Genomic DNA, 19,883 nt, shown 5'->3' on the forward strand with positions numbered 1-19,883 from the left:
CATCCACCCTCTGCCAACCCTACAGAGGATCTGACCCTACAGAGGGGCCACAGAGGATCTGACACTGTCATCCACCCACTGCCCACCCTACAGAGAGGCCATGGAGGATCTGACACTGATATCCACCCGCTGCCCACCCTACAGAGAGGCCACGGAGGATCTGACACTGTCATCCATCTGCTGCCCACCCTACAGAGAGGCCACAGAGGATCTGACACTGTCATCCACCCACTGCCCACCCTACAGAGAGGCCACGGAGGATCTGACACTGTCATCCACCTGCTGCCCACCCTACAGAGGCCACGGAGGATCTGACACTGTCATCCACCCTCTGCCCACCCTACAGAGGAGCCACGGAGGATCTGACACTGTCATCTACCCTCTGCCCACCCTACAGAGAGTCCACGGAGGATCTGACACTGTCATCTACCCTCTGCCCACCCTACAGAGGATCTGACCCTACAGAGGCCATGGAGGATCTGACACTGTCATCCACCCTCTGCCCACCCTACAGAGGATCTGACCCTACAGAGGAGCCACGGAGGATCTGACACTGTCATCCACCCTCTGCCCACCCTACAGAGGCCACGGAGGATCTGACACACATGGGAAAGGCACATGGGGGCTGCAAACAGCTCCATATGAGGGAACAGGCTTCTGTGTACCCCAATTTGACCATTGCTGCAAAAAGGGGTTCAATTCACCTGAGCTAAAAGGGGCTTCCAGCCAGGAACCACCTGGCCTAGCTGGCACAAGTGAGGCCTGCCTATTTGCACCGGGGAATCCCATCTCTTATGGCCTGCCTGCGTGGGTGGTACAGACACAGACTGCAGTAAAGACAGCAGCAGCCAGAACCGGGAAGGCTGCTCCCAGGGCGGAGACTATCGAGCTGCTGACTTTATCTCTAATGGATCGTTTTCTGGGACAATAGGCAGTAGAATTTGGTGTCACACACCAGCAGTGTCAATGGCTTCTTGTAATGACATTTTTATTGAAACACACAGGGGATCAAGAGAGCTGGCTTGGAGAACACAGAGAACTGGAGACGGAACCAACCCCCCACAGGGAAGCTGGCGGTGTTGGGGGAACAGCATCTTGGTGGCCGGGGTGGGGGTAGGTGGATATCTGTGGCTGTCACAACTCCCTGGGGGCCTGGGGAGGAGGTGTGGGCACTGGCCCATTCATGTCCACCCATCTCAGTTAGCAGATGCTGCATGCTCAGCAGAGATGTGGGACCCTACCCCAGCCTGGCAATTTTTAGCACATGACCAAGATCAACGCCTACACAGCCACCCATGGCCCTGAGTTGGATGGCACCTACCCTGCACTGCCAAAAGTCTGGGACTTGTTCACAGGAGACAGTCGGAGAAGCAGGTCCTGGTGATGGTGCAGAGCTGGCAAGGAGCCTGGTGCTGCAGGCACAGCATTTGGACTTGTGGCTGTGGGCATGCAGAAGCTTCCAATTCCCGTGTTCCACTGCCCCGAACCATGGCTTAAACAACCAGGAGCTCACACAAAGACACGAGCCTGGACTCCACAGTCCACGCATGAACCTGCAGCACTGGTCTCCCAAGCCAGTCACTTGCTCAAACATTGAAAACCGAGGATTAAGGACAGGTCCTCTGGGAACCAGAGGGGGGTGCTGCTCAGGAGGGAGAGGGCATGGGTGGAGACAACAGGCTGTATTCAGGGGACACTCCTGGGACACAGTGGCTGGCATGGTAGGCAGCATGGGTACCAGGCCCGTGGTCACTCAGACCTCTCCGGGGTGAGCCCAGTGCAGACCCAAACTGAGGACACTGTTAGTGGCCCATCAAAAGGCCCTCTCCCACAGCTCCCACTGCACATCCAGACGCAATGCCTGCTGGAGGAACCTTGCAACACTCCACTTGCTCCATGGGGCTCCAGGTTCCTGCACTAGAAGTGGCTGGAACACACAGGGGTCAACTCTCCCCCAGTCCTCCACTCTCAAAATCAGGGCAGGAAGCCACTGAGCAGGGCCATTAACCCCATCAGAAGCCAAGGCTGTGGAAGGGCACACACTGTACCAGTGACTGACTTTTGAGCAGAGACAAGGCAGGCACTCTAACTCAAGCAGTGGTTGCTGTGGAAACCAGCTGCTGCGGGGGGGGGGGGGGGGCTCTTTCCACTGCAGGCTCCTACTTCAGAGCCGCCCTAGGTGACAGGACAGACCTCCTGAGTGGCGGCCAGATGGCTGGGGACACACCTAGCCAGGTCCAGATAGACTAGGGGCATTCCTAGCACACAGACCCTGTGGTCTCCTGCACCCGAGGTTGTCATGTCATGGCGCTAACCCTAAAGATGCTGAAACGATGCAGGGTCACCTGCTGCCACCAGACCCAACCAGAGACGCTGGGGACATGCCACTGGTGTCAAACAGGACAGGACCACACTGTGAACATCTGTGGGTCCCAGAGCCTCCCACATACTAGGGAACCTTCCTCAAAGGCACTCTGCACTGTAGGGACTCCTCACTCCTGACCCAACCTCATCTTCCAGCAGTGCCCCAGTTTCCCACCTGTACCCTGGGTGGGGGTGGGGGGGCAACAGACCCAGAGTAGGTAACATCAGACATAGAGTGGCCCAACTGCCTCGTGCTAGTGAGTATGCTACATTTACGCTAGACCACTCTGCAGGGCCCCGGTGGAGGGCAGGCTGGAGCGGGTTAAGGCTGTGGGCTTGCCCAGTGACCAGTGTTGGCTGCCTGCCTACCACCAGTCCTGAGGTAATGCTGGGCCACCAGGTGTTGGCCCACTAGTACGGAAAGCAGCAGGGACAAAAGCCCTTCTGAGCTTTCTCAGAAGCAAGGCCAGTGTTTTCTGAGTGAGGCTCACAGCCAGGTGATGTCCCTCCACCTACAGCAGGTATGACGGTGGCAGGTCCTGTGCCATAACCTCTGCAGGGGCAGCTCAATAGTCACCAGCAAACCCTGATACAGTCCTGAAAAGGGGAGTTCCCAGCAGGAAGGTGTGCCAAGCACCGCTCCCCCTGGCAGAGCCAACTCTCACGCGCAGGTGGAGACAAGATTGGCCTGTTTGTACAAAGTGTGGAAGTGGCCCTTGCCAGGCCATGCAGCCCAGGGACAGATGCACAGACCACAAGGATAAAGGGGGCAGCTCACCTCCCCAAAGCCAGGACGGCAGTGCTAAGTACAGAGGGTACGGAGGAGGACAGGGGCTGCTGCAGAGCGCTCTAGTCCCCCCACACACGCGAGAGGGCACATGCACACACACCATGGCCCTGGACAACCTGTCCTCTGTCCCACAGGAAGGGATGAGGGGGCTCCATGGCACACCTGGAGCTTACAAAAAAACTGAGCAACTCAAAGCTGGAGAGATGGCCCAGCAGTTAAAAGCACTGGCTTTTCTTCTAAAGAACCGGGTTCAATTCCCAGCACCCACATGGCAGCTCACTCCGGTTCCAGGGAATCTGATGCCCTCACATTGATACACATGGAGGCAAAACACCAATGCACATAAAATAAAAATAAAAATAAATACATCAGTGAAAAAAAACAAAACTGACCGACTCCTGGGATGAGCCTGGCCTCATCAGGGGACAGTCCCTCCAAGGTCAGGGCTGCTAGAGCAAGGGTGTTCCCATGCAGCCTGGAGGCAGGGGCCTGCTGTAAGCCACCTGAGAGCCTGAAGGGCCCATACACTCTGCTTCTGAGCCATGGAACCCCAGGCGAGCGTTCCATCTGTGATTCCTCTCCAGGAAGAAGGAAAGGAACTCAAGTCGGCGCAGCGCTGGGCCCAGCTGCCAGCCTGGCACAGAGCCGCTCTGCTCCTTCCTCTCTTGACTTCTCTGATAATTAAAACATTTCATTTTACAGAGTTCATTTCACCTCAGAGTGCAGCGTGGGGAGAGGACACCAGCAGACAACCTCAGCCACACGGTCAAGGACATCAGCAGGGCTGGCCTGCGATGGAGGTGACCACAGAGCATGCTATGCTCCACATCACCAAGGCCATCAAGCACAAGGGAAGTCAGACAACAGGCTGGCCCACAGTAGCCAAGGACACTTTACAACTCTAGATGGAATCCAGGAGCCAGGGGACTGTGCAGGACACTGACGAATCTGCACAGGGCACGGTGTTCACCAGCCAAGAGCCACAGCAGGCAGGGTCTATGGACGGCAGGAGTGAATCATGGGAAAGCTGAACCACCAGCTCCTCATCAACAGACCCACCCACCTGCACCATCAAAGGAGGGAGGAAGAGGAGCAGGGGCAGGAGGAGGAGGGGACAGAGGGAGGGAGGAAGAGGAGCAGGGGCAGGAGGAGGGGACAGAGGGAAGAAGAGGAGCAGGGGCAGGAGGAGGAGGAGGGGACAGAGAGAGGGAGGAAGAGGAGCAGGGGCAGGAGGAGGGGACAGAGAGAGGGAGGAAGAGGAGCAGGGGCAGGAGGAGGAGGAGGGGACAGAGAGAGGGAGGAAGAGGAGCAGGGGCAGGAGGAGGAGGAGGGGACAGAGAGAGGGAGGAAGAGGAGCAGGGGCAGGAGGAGGAGGAGGGGACAGAGAGAGGGAGGAAGAGGAGCAGGGGCAGGAGGAGGAGGAGGGGACAGAGAGAGGGAGGAAGAGGAGCAGGGGCAGGAGGAGGAGGAGGAGGGGACAGAGAGAGGGAGGAAGAGGAGCAGGGGCAGGAGGAGGGGACAGAGGGAGGAAGAGGAGCAGGGGCAGGAGGAGGAGGAGGAGGGGACAGAGAGAGGGAGGAAGAGGAGCAGGGGCAGGAGGAGGGGACAGAGGGAGGAAGAGGAGCAGGGGCAGGAGGAGGAGGAGGGGACAGAGGGAGGGAGGAAGAGGAGCAGGGGCAGGAGGAGGAGGAGGGGACAGAGAGAGGGAGGAAGAGGAGCAGGGGCAGGAGGAGGGGACAGAGGGAGGAAGAGGAGCAGGGGCAGGAGGAGGGGGAGGGGACAGAGGGAGGGAGGAAGAGGAGCAGGGGCAGGAGGAGGGGGAGGAGGGGACAGAGAGAGGGAGGAAGAGGAGCAAGGGAGAGGAATCCCCAACCAAAAAAGTAGGCCACAATCAAAGAGATAAACTCGCAGGCCATCCCCCCAGCTCAGCAGTTGACCCAAGAGCCCAGCTCAGCTCCAACTCCTCAAATCTATTGTGGGGAGGCTCCATTACCTGCTGCAAGTTAACAGCCCTGCTTTGGGCAAAGAATTCAGACAGCTTCCTGCTCAGTGCTTCCGAGGCAGAAAGGCTGGGGACACAGTCAGTGGAGGCCCTGAGAGCCCCAACATGCAGTGATGTCCCGCTGCTCTGACTCTCCGATGATCCCAGGGACACAGCTGCGGGGCAGGCCTGCTACAACCACCTCTCTGGCAAGGCCCGGCTGTGGAAAGGATGTGGAATGGGATGGCTCATCGAGCTAATGGGCACAGGGTGTGACTCAGAGCCGCACCCTGCCGTGTGCACCAGATTCTCTGAATTGCCTGCCATCATCAGAGCGCCCCAGTGGCTAATGACACAGGGCTCATCTTGCTGTACCAAGGGCCCCAATGCCCCAGTTTGAGCTCAGGCATGTCACCAGGTTCCCAAGGTAGCTGAGATATACAGCACAATCTCAAGAAGCAGAAGGCCAGAGCAGTGGCATCGGGGTGACAGAGTGACTGGGGCCAGGGTGAGGCCAGAGGCCCAATAAGGAGGCTGCAGGGGAACCGGGCCAGGGATAATACAGCTGTCTCTCACTAGCTTCTGTATGTCTGGACCAAGCAGTTGAGCTGACTGGCATGCCAACCCCTGCAGGGCAGAGCCTCAATGCCAGCTGGAGAGCACCCCTGGCTGGCTCTTGGTCACCTTGCCATTTGGGGTTTCCTGGCTTCTAGCAGCCCCAGCGGGGTGTGAGGGGGCACACAGCAACCTGTGGGCTGACCTTTTGCCTCATACACCTGCAGTGTCTGAGACAGGACAGGTCAGGGGACATGGAGCTGGCTGCATCTTTGGGACAGAGAGGCCAAGGCCACCACTGAGATGTGGACTGGGTAGAGAAAGATCCTCCCTGCCACAGTCATACTAGGTGCACCAGCAACACAGCCAGAGCCCGCTGCCAGGCTCTACCAGCCCAGGGTAGCCAATGGGACAACTGTCACCCTCAGGGGAGGCTCCTTCTGCAGACCGCTCTGCCTCTCACAGAACTCCTAGGACAGCTGAGGACAGGCACCATGGCCAGGTGTTCTGGAGAGGGCAGAGTGGCAGAGCAGGGACCAGGGAAGAGCCTCCCCCAGCGGCCACCATCACAGCCACTGGCTTCAGGTGGAAGCAGCAACCTGACACTTCCCTAGTGGAGAGCATCCACACCTCACAGGCGTCACACAGTGGAAACAGGACGGGGAGGGTCACCTGACGTAAGCCAGATGAGAACCAACCACTGCAAGCCAAGCTGCCTCCTACTGGCTTGGTGGTCAGAAGAACCTGGTAGCAGCTGACCACTGCAGAGGGTCATGCCTACGGTGAGGTGCAGGGACCATCTTTGGTCCCTGAGGATGGGGACTGCAAGGCACTCAGAAGCCAGTACCACCCCAGGTGACACAGGGTAGGTCCCCAACAGGTCCAGTTGTCCCCTCGGGCCTTAGGTGGTGATGCAGGTGACCTTCCCTAGGCTAGAGCCCAGGGTTTGACTAAGCAGTGGCCACAGATTACCCAGGGAGGAGGAGGAGGAGGAGGAGGAGGAGGAGGAGGAGGAGGAGGAGGAGCAGCCGCCACCGGGAGCCCTGCAAGTGCAAGCTCCTCACTTCTCATGCAAGGCCCTGTCCGCAGGGGCCACACTGCAGCCGCACATGTGTGCCCACCCCTCCAGAGACCCCAGTACAGAAACAGCTTTCTGTGGAAGGCATGAGAACCCACCCCACCTCCAAGTGCCACCTCCACCTGCCGCAACCGTTTCTGGGGGACTGCACAGAGCCTGGGGTTCTCTACTCTGCCTGCCCAGGGCAGCGCATCCCCCACCACCTTCAAAGTCCTTTGACCCGGATCACATCAGCCAAGGCAGCAACAAACCCAGAGAAGCTTCAGAAAATGCTGGGACCTGCAGATAGCCTCATGCACCACAACCCATCATGGTGCTGATGCAAAGCAGACACAGCCCACACTAGAGGTTCCGATGGGGGTGGGATAATAATTTCCTCTGGGATTGAAGCCTTTTTCATGCTGCAGGAAGGCTCTTTAAACAGGAAGGTAAGCAACTCAAAATAGCTCCAGGAAGTCTCTGAAACCGACCAGTTTCACTAGGCCCCTCCCCACCAGAATGAACAATAAAAGCTGAGGGTCCCCTCAGGAAGCCCAGCTGCCTGGAAGAGGCTGAGGCCAGCTGAGGCACCACGTTCTCCAGCCTGTCCTGTGGCCTGCGGGCTGTGTAATACACTCCAGGTTCCCAGCTCTGTGAGCCGTCACCCATGCTGGGGTGGGCCTTGGTGACACAGCTGTCTCCCCTCACCCATATGCCTGTCAGTGACCCCAGGAAAACTCACGTTCACTAGCAGGACTTGGTGGTGTCTGCACTTCGGTCTGCTGTGGGCTCCCTACCTGGTGAGTAGTCGTGTGTGTCCGGTCTCCTCGGGAAAATTCTTTCTTGTCATACAACAGGGGGAGACAGAGGGCTCAGCAGTGGGGACTCCCCAGTTTTAAGCCGTATCCAGGGAGCAGCATCCACATGTCCAAGAGGGAGAATGTATTAACTCCAATGGTATAACAAGGACCCGAGTAGTGCTGACCCCTTTGAGGTCCCTGCTGGAGCTAGGGACACAGATATAGCTCTATCTTTCTGGGGCCCATAGCCTGGTAGGGAGAACCCAAGTCAAATGCACACCTGGTCTGTGTGTCCCCAAGGATACATGGGTCCGGTCTCACCCTGTAATGGTCAGCTGTCAATGTGACAGATCTAGATTGCCCTGGAAGAGCCAACCCACTGAGATAATGCTTTCATCAGACTGGCCTGTGGGACGGTGTTCTGATTATGATCAGAGGGGGAAGGCCCAGCCCACTGTGGGAGGTGCCATCCCTGGTGCTATTGGTATCTGTAAGAAAGCAGGCTGAGCCAGCCATGGGGAGCAAGCCAGTCAGCAGCACCCTCCACGGCCTCGGCATCAGCTCCTGCCCTGACTTCCTGCCATGATGGAGTGAGTACTGCTAGAATGGGTAAGCAGAATCAGCCCTCCTTCCCAAGCTTCTTTGGGTCATGGTGTCTACTGCAGCAACAGAGAGCTAACTAAGACCCTTCCCTGCCATGGGAGGGGGGTGACAGGGCGGACGCTCACAGTAGGAGACCCTTGTTTATAGGCAACAGGGCCTCTCTCACCAAGACCAAGGCTGAACTCTGCCGGCGCTTTCTGTCCCCAAACAAGTGGCCAATGTGTTCACTACTAGCCCTGATGGCCACCCCCAGTCACAGCAGGATACAGGGACCTGCACCCAGTGTGCGGAATGGGTGACTGGTGGTAAAAGAGGGCCAGCCTGTGGCACACTGCGTGGATTCCCGCCACAGACAGCTGTCCACGTGTGGCCATCACTTTTCAGGAAGCTCCAGGCCTCACAGGCTGCAGGGCCATGTGGCCGGGCATGGCCCATCGCCACCCTCAGGCAGCATGGCTCTCACTGTCTTTGCCAAGGTGCTTCCTAACACTAGGGATGCTCTAGTCCCAAAGAGGTCCACCAGCCTGTCTCTCTGGGGCTGGCACCCACTTCACTGGCCACTCTGATGGCTCCTGGCAGCTCAGGGGTCTCTCTGAAGCTAAGCAGTGGGTGCTAGTCAGGTCCCATCTCAGCCTCCCGCCAGGGGCTGGCCTGGTTTCTTTTTCTCTGTCTCTGCTTGGTTGAGCTGTAGCCACAGCATGTAGCCCTGGCCGGCCGGCCTGCAGCTCTCATTCTCCACTCTTATTTTCTGAGGGAGAAAGGGGGCTGTCTCCCCATCCCCAACACAACAGGCAGCCAGGGAGCTGGGTACAGCACCTAGGAGTAGCTAGGTTGGGAGCCAGGGAATGGCTGCCCGTCGGAAGGGCGGGAGTGCCACCTAGTGGCCACCAGGAGCAGGACTTGGTCCCAGCACATGCTAGTCTCACATACAAACAGCTGTTCATGCAGGCCACTGCTGTGCACATGTGGGGATCTGCAGCAGGAGCACCCGTGAGCTGTCTGTGTCCAAGGGTGTCCCTAGCCCTGCAGGACAATGCAGCCACAAGGAGCAGGCCACTGGTCCTTGCTGCCACATCACTTCTCAGGGGATCCCAGGAGCCCAGGTAGCAGCTGCCACAGCTGCCCTCCACACAGGTAGTAGCAGAGCACCATGGGGGGATCACCTGGCTGGACAGGTGTACATAGATGACAGTCCCATCAAAGGCCAGGGGCCACCCTGGGGGTTGAGGGCACAGTCTAGGCTGCTCATGAGATGCCACCCAGCCTATCACTGTTAACACCAGGCTTCCACAAACAGGGATCTTGTCAGTTGAACTTACAGAAATCGGTGGTATGCACAGCTTAGACAGCCCAGCAGGAGCCCACAGTGACCAGTGCACTGGGCGGCATTATCTGTCTAGTGGACAGGATCCAGAAGCCTGAGAGACAGGCCTCCAGGAGCGAAGACTTGCCCTGCTGTGAGCAGCGCCATCCCTTGGGCTGGGATCCTGGACCAGAGACAAGAAGGAGCTGCACCAGCACCCATCTGGTCCCCTTCCTGTCATGTGACCATCTGCCTCAGCACCTTCCCGGCATGACGGTGGAGCCAAGGCAAACCCTTCCTCTTGCTAGTTGCCTTTGTCAGAGGATTTTGTTGCAACAGGAAAAGCAGCTGAGAGCCAGGGCTGGCAGAGTGCTGCCCACGCCCCCCTGACTGTGGGAGATCACCTCCCCATGCACAGGGGACTGTCCTGGATCACCAGTGTCACCACAGAGCCCTCAGAGGCAGGCAGGGGGGTCAGAAGCAGACTGGGAGAAAGGGTCCTGCCCCAGGCCAGGGAACACAGGGCCTCTGACCCTGGGGCAGCAGAGTGCAGCGCTCCCTAAGGGCCCAGGGAACCAGGAAGTGGCAGACACAACACCTCGGGGGTGTCTCACTTCTGTAACTATGAGGGAACAGTGCTGGGACTCACACAAGACACGAGAAAGTCAGAAAGAGGGACAGTATTTGGGGTTCACTTGCCCGGGCAGCCCTGGTTCGGTTTAGCTCGGCGATGGCTGGCCGCAGGGCTCACGTGGGAGGCACACATACAGCAGTGTCCTCCAGGGAAGGAGAGCGGCCCAGGGCCGAGCACCGACTCCACTGGAGCGGGGAGGACTGTGTGCCTGGGGGCTGAGTGCAGAGACACCCACAAAGAGGGCACTCTTGGCGTGGCCCTCCACAGGCTCGGCACACAGTCCTGGCCACAGCTGAGCAGCAGCACAGGGGAGGCCTGTGGAGGACAAGGTGTCCCTGTCACACCTGGAACATCAGGGAGGTGCTGGACAGTAGGGACACAAGGACCACACTATGTGGTCGCAGGGTGCAACTAAGGGGCACCAGAGCCCCAGTGTTCAGGAGGCAGCAGCCCCGACCAGGAAGACCTGTGCCACCACCTTACACTGCAGGGAGACTGCAAGAGCCACGCAAGTGCCCCAGATACAAAGCACTTGAAGGGAACAATGGGGCTCCCTGCACCCCGAGCAGAGGCCCAGGGGGACGGCTGGCTGTCTCCAGGGAGATGGGGAGAGAGAGAAAGAGCGCCGCTGGCACACTGGCACCTCACCGCCTCCAGGTCCAGTGGGAACTAAGCCCTGGGATGTGGCCTGCAGGTGACACCCCCATCGATCAGCATGGCGGAGCCTCAGGCAAGGACACAGCCCTTGGTTTGCTACCCAGAATGACAGGACTGCATGTGGGTACGTGGTACCGCCAAAGCCATGGTCCTAGGCCAGCATATCTCCCCCAGGCCTGAAGGGGGAACAGGAGGCGCCCCACAGTAACCTGTCACTAGTGGCCAGATCTCTCCACACCTCACACCCCGGCACTCACCAGGATTTGGGCTCGCCGAAGTGCAGGTAGTTGATGCTGTACAGGTCCATGTCTTCTGTGTGCCAGGCAAAAGTGGTCTTCCACATGCCGAAGTACAGGTAGGGTGTGTTCACACCCTCGATGATGGTGCCACACTCACGCTCCACCATATCCAGGATGGTCCTCAGGTTGCCGATGTTCCACTGGGCCACATCCTGTGGACAGCAAGTGTGTGGTCAGCAGAATCCTCCCAGGACATCTGTGCCCACCTGCACCCTGGCTGCAGTCACCTGGGGTAGAACGGGGCTACTGAGGTGTGTCAGCATCAGGTATCCAGGCTCCAGCTGGTCATCCCAAGAGGTTAAGGGGACTAGGGTCATGGGCAGACTAGAACTGCTCAGGCTCTGAACCTGCCACCCCAGCATGTTACAGGCAACAATCTACAAGCCAGCATGTGCCAAGGAAAACTATAGCTTGGAGGTAACCTCCACACCTCTAAGTAACACAGAAGGAGAAAGGCAGTCTCCATGTGAACCCATGCCCAAATGACAGCCCTTCCAGAACTTTCCATCAGACAAGACCAGACTACTTCAGGAGGATGCAGGCAACTATGGATGAAGCCCCACCTCAACGCATGCTCTCATCAAACACTGCTAGCTGCAGCTAAGGCAGAGCAGGAGCCTCAGGTGCATGCACCGGAGACCTCTCCTCATCCCAGAACCACCAGGGTGCATCTCAGCATCTCCACACAGTGACCCTGGAGGTGGCCATTCCCCAGCCAAGAGGCCGAAGACCCAAGTCTGGAGGGCAGAGGCTGCTGAGGTCACAGCAGCACGGCAACAGGTCACTAAGCATACAATGGCCTTGCTGCCCTGCCTGCCACCCAGGACAGTCACCACATGGGACATGTCATAGGCTACAAGAATGGGACCCAGGTACAGCCTCCCAGGGAGAATTTATCCCATGGCTGCTGGGTCAAAAGTCCTCTGCTCTGGTCCTCAGTTTCCTCATTTGTAACAGATTCTGTACTACTTTAGGTGAGGCCCAAGCCACAAGCTTCCAGGTGGCCTGCGGTAGATGTAGCCCAGGGACTGGCCTTGGCGGCTGAAGCCTGTGTGTGGACAGAGCCTTCCACAAAGTCGGCACACTGGCTGACAGGAGCGGGGTGCAGGCCTAAGCCCAGACTCTGATCTCACGCAGCACTACCCCGGGAGCGCAAATGACAGCGCAAGACACCTACTAGAGATCGGGGAGCCCAAAACCAAGAGACAAGAACACATGGCCACATACCCAAGACCTTCCTGCCACCTGTGAAGTGGGTAAAGCAGACTAAACCACCAAGAGACCCCCACAGCCTCCCCCATCAGAGAGCAGAGGCTTTGCTCACACAGGGTGCACTGCTGGGCACTGTGAACAGGGCACAGCACACTGGCACTCAGGAGGTGGAACAGGAGAGTCAGGAGTTCAAGGTCATCCTCAGCAAGTTCAAATCCAACCTGGGCTCCGTGAGAGCCTGACTCAGGGAGGAGAAAGAAACCAGCTGCAGAAGGACTTGTGGAACAGCTTCCTCCTCAGGCACCGGCACTGGGCTGGGAGAGCCGCATTCACAGGTGAGCATACACACTTGAAAGAAATAACCCCTCAAGTCAGAAAGGACATGGTCGAGTCCTAAGCCCGCATGGCTGCAGGACAGAAGCCAATGGAAAAGCTGTGCCATGATTCCAGTCCTGAGACGTTGTAGAAAGGGAACAAGAATGGAGGCAGGGAGGCAAGAGGACTGCAGGGGACTGCAGGGGACTGCAGGGGACTGCAGGGGACTGCAGGGGACTGCAGGGACTTCCGTGGGACTTTCATTAACTATTGAATTACTTGAGTGTGAATGTGCGTGTGTGCAAGTGCAGCGCCCACAGGCCAGATGCCCTGGAGCTGGAGTTAGAGGCAGTGATGAAGCACCTGACGTGGTGCTGGGAATAGAACCCAGGTCCCCTGAACAAACAGAAGTACTCTGAACCACTGAGCATCTTCCCAGCCCCTGAAACTGAGGTTTCTGCTCCATTTTGCTGTGGACTTAAAACTGATCCAAAAAAAGTCTATTATAAGAGCTTCTGTTGCCTGACAGTGGTGGCGCACACCTTTAATCCCAGCACTCAGGAGGCAGAGGCAGGTGGATCTCTGTGAGTTTGAGGCCAGCCTGGTCTATAGAGAGAGTTCCAGGACAGCCAGGGCTACATAGAGAAAGCCTGTCTCAAAGAGAACTTTTGTCCCCATTTATTTCTTTTGTGTGTGACATGAGGAGTCAAGGGACAGCTTCGGCTCCCTCGGCAGTGTGTGTTCTGGGATCAGACTCGGGTGTCAGGTCAGCAGCTGGCACGTTCCCCACCTGAGCCACCTCACCAGCCCTATAAACAAACCAACATAACCAATACTGACCTAGAACTCCCCCTGGCATCCAGACCATCCCCTGGGGTAAAAGCATCTCTCCAGTAGCTGATGCTGGGCCGGTGGCTCTCCCCACCAACCTGGGCTGACCCCAGCTCACAGAGCAGCAGACTGAGGACCAAGGCCACTGAACTCTCAGGAAAGGGACAAGGCCAACCCTTCTTGTCTGTGGAATCAGCAACAGGTTCTTAAATGTGACACCAAGAACAGAAGCAAAAAAAGGATTATGTGGACTCTACCAAGTAAGGCCACGCCAGGAAGGAAAACTACCAGGCCTGTGGCCCCAGGCACTCAGAAGTGCAAACAGAGAGTACAAAGAGTGTGAGTCTGAGCACCGGCCCAGCACGCACAAGGGCCCCACAGTCCATCCCAGCACTGAGGGAAAGAAGACTGGACAGACAGACAGCTCCCAGAGCAGTCAGACAGGCTGTAGATGGCCTGCTGGTGACGAACTCACCCCACAACTCAGTAATCTAGAAACATGCTCCCATGGCAGAGAATCTATGAACAGACTTCTCCAGAGAGGCAAGAGAAAGCAGCGAGCGCCCAGCAGACTCGGCATCCTGTCCAAAGGAACTACTACACACCAGTGCCTCTCAAGCCCTGAGGGGCACCCCAGATATGGACCTCCGAGAAACAAAGCCCAGAGCACATGACCTGGCAGCACCCACAGCTACCTCACCTCCCAGAGCCCAAGTAGGCAACAGCCCACACATCTATCACCTGACAGACAAGGGCATGCTGGGTGGCCCTCCACACGCTCATGTGCAGGGTCCCTGAGGACATCCAGAATCAGACACAAGAGACCTCAACGTGGAACACTAAAAACAAGAACTGTCCAGACAGACGTGGACTCCTGGGTGTCAGTCTGGGGAGGGGGGACTGTTTGTGGGGTGGTAGGCGAGGAATCTATATCACTGTGGGTACACTGGAGCCCACTGAACCCTGTGCTTTTAACCGCTATAGTGCATGGCACGTAGGCCACACAAAGTGAGGCTGCCTTTAGGAACAATCACAGCCACTGAGAGGGCTCGGCATGAAGGTGCTGCCACCAAGCCTTGTGACCTGAATTCAGATCTACAACATAGAGGCGGGACACGCACGTCCCTGAATGCACACACACACAAGAATAGACACCCACACTTATACCACACACAACTAAAAAACAAACAAACAAACCAATCAACACTGAGGAGACAGCTCAGTGGAGACCCTGAGCCCAGCCACCAGCATCCACCAGAAAGCTGGATGCAGCAGTGTACACTCGCAATCCCAGCTCTGGACAGACAAGGGGAGTCCCCAGGGTTTGCTGGCCAGTCAATCTAGCCTAGCGGGTGAGCTCCAGGTTCAGTGAGACCCTGCCCCAGAAAATAAGGCAGGGTGAGGGGCTGGGGAGATGGCTCAGTGCTTAAGAGCACTGGCTGCTCTTCCAAAGGACCAGGGTTCAGTTCCTAGAACCCACATGGAGGGTCACATCAGCGGTACTCCAGTTCCAGGGAATTAAACATACATGCAGGCAAAACACCCACACACAGAATTAAAAAATAAGTAAAAAATGCCGGGCAGTGGTGGCGCACGCCTTTAATCCCAGCACTTGGGAGGCAGAGCCAGGCGGATCTCTGTGAGTTCGAGGCCAGCCTGGGCTACCAAGTGAGTCCCAGGAAAGGGACAAAGCTACACAGAGAAACCTTGTCTCGAAAAACCAAAAAAAAAAAAAAAAAAAAAAAAAAGTAAAAAAACAAGGTGGAGCAGGTAACCCCAGCACTCACGAGGCAAGCATACCTCCCAGCTTGGTCTACACAGTGAGACCCTGTCTCCAAAACAAGCAAGGGAGACAGGACCACGGTCTGAGGAAGACATTCAAGATGATCCACAGGCCTCCTGTGTGTGCGCACACACACATACACACACATCATCAACCAACAGAACCTTCCAGAGCCATGTATGTAGTGAGGTGCCAGCACCAACGTGGCTCTGCCCTGGGCTCCTGAGGTGGCTCCTCTTCCTGAGCTTGACAACTGAGCCCGGGCAGGGAGGCTGCAGGTGAAGGTGGTAGGAGTCACCACCAAGCTGGGATCCTGCTACAGCTCCAAGCCAAGGGCTCCCAGCTCCACACCTCAGCAGCCACCGCCGAGGTAGCCAAGACCTCGAGGCCACAGACACAGGAGTCAGAAGAGGCAGGACCCAGAGTCCCCACCATCACAGAGACCAGCCCAAGCTGTAGCCTCCTGTTCAGCATGCCACCCTGGGCCAGAAGTCAGCACAGTCCTGCCAAGCAGTGTCCAGAAACATGAAGGTGGTGGGAGCCACTGGAGTCAGGGTGGTCCTGAGCATAGCCACTCTCCTCCCATCCCCAGAGCCCACAATGGCAGCCACTCACAGACACTTACGTCATCATATAGAGAGCCACTGATATCGGCCCCGTAGATGGGCGAGACGAAGGTCAGGTTCTTCCAGTACTTTCGTTCCAGGTCGTCAAAGTCTTGATGGCGTGGGGTACAGTACCTGGGGACAGCACAACAGCTCGGATCGGGCTCTAGGCAGTACGACACCCTCTAGCCACCTCAGAACCAAGGCTGGCTGTGGCAAGGAGAGGCCCAGAGCTTCAGAACCAGGGGCAGTTGGAGCAGAGAACACGGGGACCATGTGTCTACACACGTTATGACTGTAGGTCTCAAGATTTGCAGAGCAGGAAGCTTGGGGGACCTCCACTGGAAGGCTACCAGGCCACACACTGGGATGAGGGAAGCCCCTGGGGACAGGGAAGGGGTGAGGGGCCCTATGGACCAAGCTGGGCCTCCAGGAAGTGGGGAGTCTGAGCAGCAGGGAGACAGCTTGTACCCACATACTTCTCACTGTTAGCCAGGCGGCGGTACTCGCCCACGGTCATGGCCTTCTTCTGGATGTTATACTGTGTGAAAAGCCCCGACTGGCCTGTCACCACCTGCTGAATAGGTGCTGGGATGACCACATCATCAATGTCGTCATACGTCTGCCGTGGCTTCCACTCCTTGGGTGGGATGATCTGTGCGGGCCAAGAAGGGTGTGGGTGATGCAGCGCCCAAGGGTAGGAAATCCCAGGTCCCCAAAGATCTAAATGCCCCCAGACTCATGCTGCCACACACAGGCACCACATAACCATGACAGCCATGGCAGCCGAGGCGGCAGTTGGGCCCCACTGCAGCAGACACAGCGGTACTGGGCCACAAGCCAGGGCTGAGCCGGGCATGGTGTGTGTGGTTCTAAACTGAGCCAATGCACTCAAGGGTCAGCAGGGGCCCCATTCTGAGACACTCTTACACGTGAACCTGTTCTTGATCACTGCTACCACGCACAGGTGCCCCTGGCTGCAGGAGACCGCAGACACGCACGCGCGCGCACACACACACACACACACACACACACACACACACACACACACACACGGCCGAAAGCTGTAAGGGAGTGCACGAGACAAGGTCAGAAGCAGTCTGGGATCCCAGGAAGACGGAGCGGTGCTGGGCTGCAAGCAGCCGCTCTGAGGAAGCTGAGGCACAAGGGCTCATCAACCCAGCCCCGAGCACTGGGATGGGGACGGCACTTGGTATACAAGGGAGGGCCAGGCAGGGCCAGGAAGGTGGCACTATCACCCCAAAGATGGGAAGCATCAGAACCGTCCCAGCCCTCCTTGAGGTGAGGTAGAGTGCACAAGGCCTGCGGCTCTCAGGGCCGCTGTACCAAGCCTCACAGGCCTCCCTCTCTGCTCTGGCCACTAGAACAGGACTGTTCTAAGCTTGCTGACAGCTTCGGATGGCTCAAGTCACCTGTGGTCCCCATGGACTCAACAGGCACACAGGCAGCAACTCCAGTTCCCACGCTGCATGCAGGGAGGGAAGTCTCAGCTGGGGCTTCTGCTCATGTCTAGGGATGCCTGTGGCTGACACGCACTGAGGGCATCCTGTTCTGCAGTGGGTGGGGACACTGCTCGGTACCCTGCAGTGCCCAGGACAGCCCCCAGAGAACCAGCCAGCTCCATGTCCACAGTGCCAGGACGCAGGGGTGGGGATGGGGGACTGAGACCGCACTTCATATAAGGCTAACAAGTGGCAGGTGAGAGGTGGCCACGGGGCAGCAGCCATTCTGACAAGCCACTGAGCTTCCTGCTGGCCCCCATGGGAAGGAACCTGACCTCCAGGAGACCCCAAGCCAGCACCTCCAAGGCTTTCACACCCAGCGTTTACCAAGCAGCCAGGAAGCCCTGGTCTGTGCACCCTAGCACATACTCAGAGCACTCCCCACCCTTGGGTGAGTCTGGTTCTCACTGCCTATAGCAAGCACCCTCTTAGCTCTGGGGCTCACAGATCCTGTGGAGGTGGTGGGGACAGCTGTGCTGCCAGAAAAGCTCCCAGCACAGACATGTGCGCACACACACACACACACACACACACACACACACACACACACATATTCACACATACTCATTCTTACAGACACACATACACACATTCTTACACACAGACACACACACACACACTCATTCTCTCTCTCTTTTCAAGACAGGGTTCCTGGCTGCCCTGGACCACTCACTCTGTAGCCCAGGCTGGCCTCAAACTCAGAGATCCACATGCCTCTGCCTCCCAAGTGCTGGGATTAAAGGCGTGCGCCACCACTGCCTGGCTACACATACTCACATTCTTACATACAAACACGTGCACATGCATTCATGCATCTGAGCACGCATGTGCGCACACGCACGCGCACGTGCACACGCGCGCACACGCGCACACACACACACACACACACACACACACACACACACAATGGTTGAGGCTGATGAACCCCATGCCCTCAGCTTGTACGTGCCTAGCAGTTCCTGGAGTCCATCTGCCCTCAGAAGGCAGGAGGTGTGTGTGCTTGTGCTGTGCTGCACATGTGTGCCCAGTGCTCAGACTGAGTCAGCCTCCCCAGGTTTCTCTCCCATGGGTACCACAGATCCCCAAAGTCACAGGGAACCTGAGCCACAACCTAGTGTGATGGCTCCACTCAGACAGGCAGGCAAAAGAGTGGGATGCAAAGGTGTGGCTGAGCAGCACGGTCCCCGAGGACAAGGTGCGGCAGAGGAAGGGAGGGCCAGAAACCAACACAGGAAGAGCAGCAGCCCTACAAAGCCATGGACGAGTACGCATGTGCACGCGGGCGCACTCTCAATGCTAGAAATGCCTGAGAGGAAGCTGCACCTGCACAGGCTGTGGCAGGAGGTGGCAGATCAAAGATGCCATGGTCTCATTTGCAGGGACCGCAGCAGAAGCAGAGGGTAGTCTACGATGGCGGTGACCAATGGCCTCTGGTGGAAGGGCGCTGCAGGCAGGGGAAGGGGCTCACGGTAGGACATGTCACCCAATCTGTGGCCATGGGGGGAAAGGAAGGGGTAGGAACTTGCAGCTCAAAAACAACGGCTCAAGAGCCTTGAGATGACAGACTCCAGCTGAGGCTGGGGACAAGAGTATCTGTGAGCAATGGCATCCTCCACAGGAAACCCAAGGCCAACCCCAGGACTGTAAAATGCCTGGAGGCAGTCTACAGGTGGCATATGCGCAGGAGTGCAGACAGACAGACAGACACACACACACACACACACACACACACACACACGGCTGGGTAGACACTCAATGGGTAAGGACATTTGCTCTGAAAACTTGAGGACCTGAGTTCAAATCCCCAGCACCCATGTAAAGGGCTGCACACCTGTGACCTCAGCACGGGGAGACAGATGGGGACAGCCTGACAGTCAGCCTAGCCAGACTGGTGAGCTTCCAGTTCAGTGGGACCCTGTCTCTAGGCAGAAGCGGAAGAGTGAGAGCGGAAGACGCCCAACACTCTGCTCCGGCCTGCACACGCACACGTCAAATGGCTGCATACCCGTATATATGCACATGGGTGTGTACCAGTCAGGCTAGCTGGGTCCCTACATGCAGGCACAGAGAGGCAGGGCAGGGGAAAGGCATTAGTCTGTTGTACTCACCTGTCAGGCCAAAACAGGAGGGAACACTATGAGCGTGTCATTAAGTGCTTCCAGGCCACAAGGATGAGAGCCACCAGACCAACGTGGCAGTGGGGCGGTGCCATGGGGAAGCCCCACACAGGGGAGGGCAGACACAGCCTAAGGCCTGCGAGCTTGGGTCCAGGCCCCATCCAGCCCCTGAGCTTTGCACAAGGAAGGTGCTCACTGAGACACTGAACTTCAGGAGGGGACAGTGCTCAACAGCTTTAGAGCTGGGGCGGCGGCTGGCAGGAGGCCTGCCTCCTCAGAGGGCACTGCTGCCCTGAGGACGGCCGTGTGCCTTCTCGGCTTTTTTACTGGCTTATTTATCACGGGTGCGCATGGATGTGCACGCACATGGCGGTCAGGGGAACACTCACAGGCGTTAGCTCTCTTCCTAGTGTGTGGATCTGGGCGGACTAAGCTCAGGCTTGGTGGTGCAGTT

General features: G+C 57.5%; 1 protein-coding gene across 4 annotated transcripts in view; it reads right to left on the reverse strand.

Moving 5' to 3' along the window:
• Positions 1–19,883, reverse strand: part of Kdm4b (lysine demethylase 4B) — a 75,711-nt gene that overhangs the window by 46,382 nt on the left and 9,446 nt on the right. For all 4 annotated transcript variants that reach the window (XM_059251781.1, XM_059251779.1, XM_059251780.1 and 1 more), the window contains exons 3-5: positions 16,269–16,444; positions 15,810–15,924; positions 11,002–11,195 (exon numbers count right to left, since the gene is read on the reverse strand). In XM_059251781.1, the coding sequence (XP_059107764.1) occupies positions 11,002–11,195; positions 15,810–15,924; positions 16,269–16,444 (485 nt within the window). The remainder of the gene's footprint in view (positions 1–11,001; positions 11,196–15,809; positions 15,925–16,268; positions 16,445–19,883) is intronic.

Source organism: Peromyscus eremicus, unplaced genomic scaffold, assembly GCF_949786415.1.
Source record: "Peromyscus eremicus unplaced genomic scaffold, PerEre_H2_v1 PerEre#2#chr22_unloc_1, whole genome shotgun sequence".
Taxonomy (NCBI): domain Eukaryota; kingdom Metazoa; phylum Chordata; class Mammalia; order Rodentia; family Cricetidae; genus Peromyscus; species Peromyscus eremicus.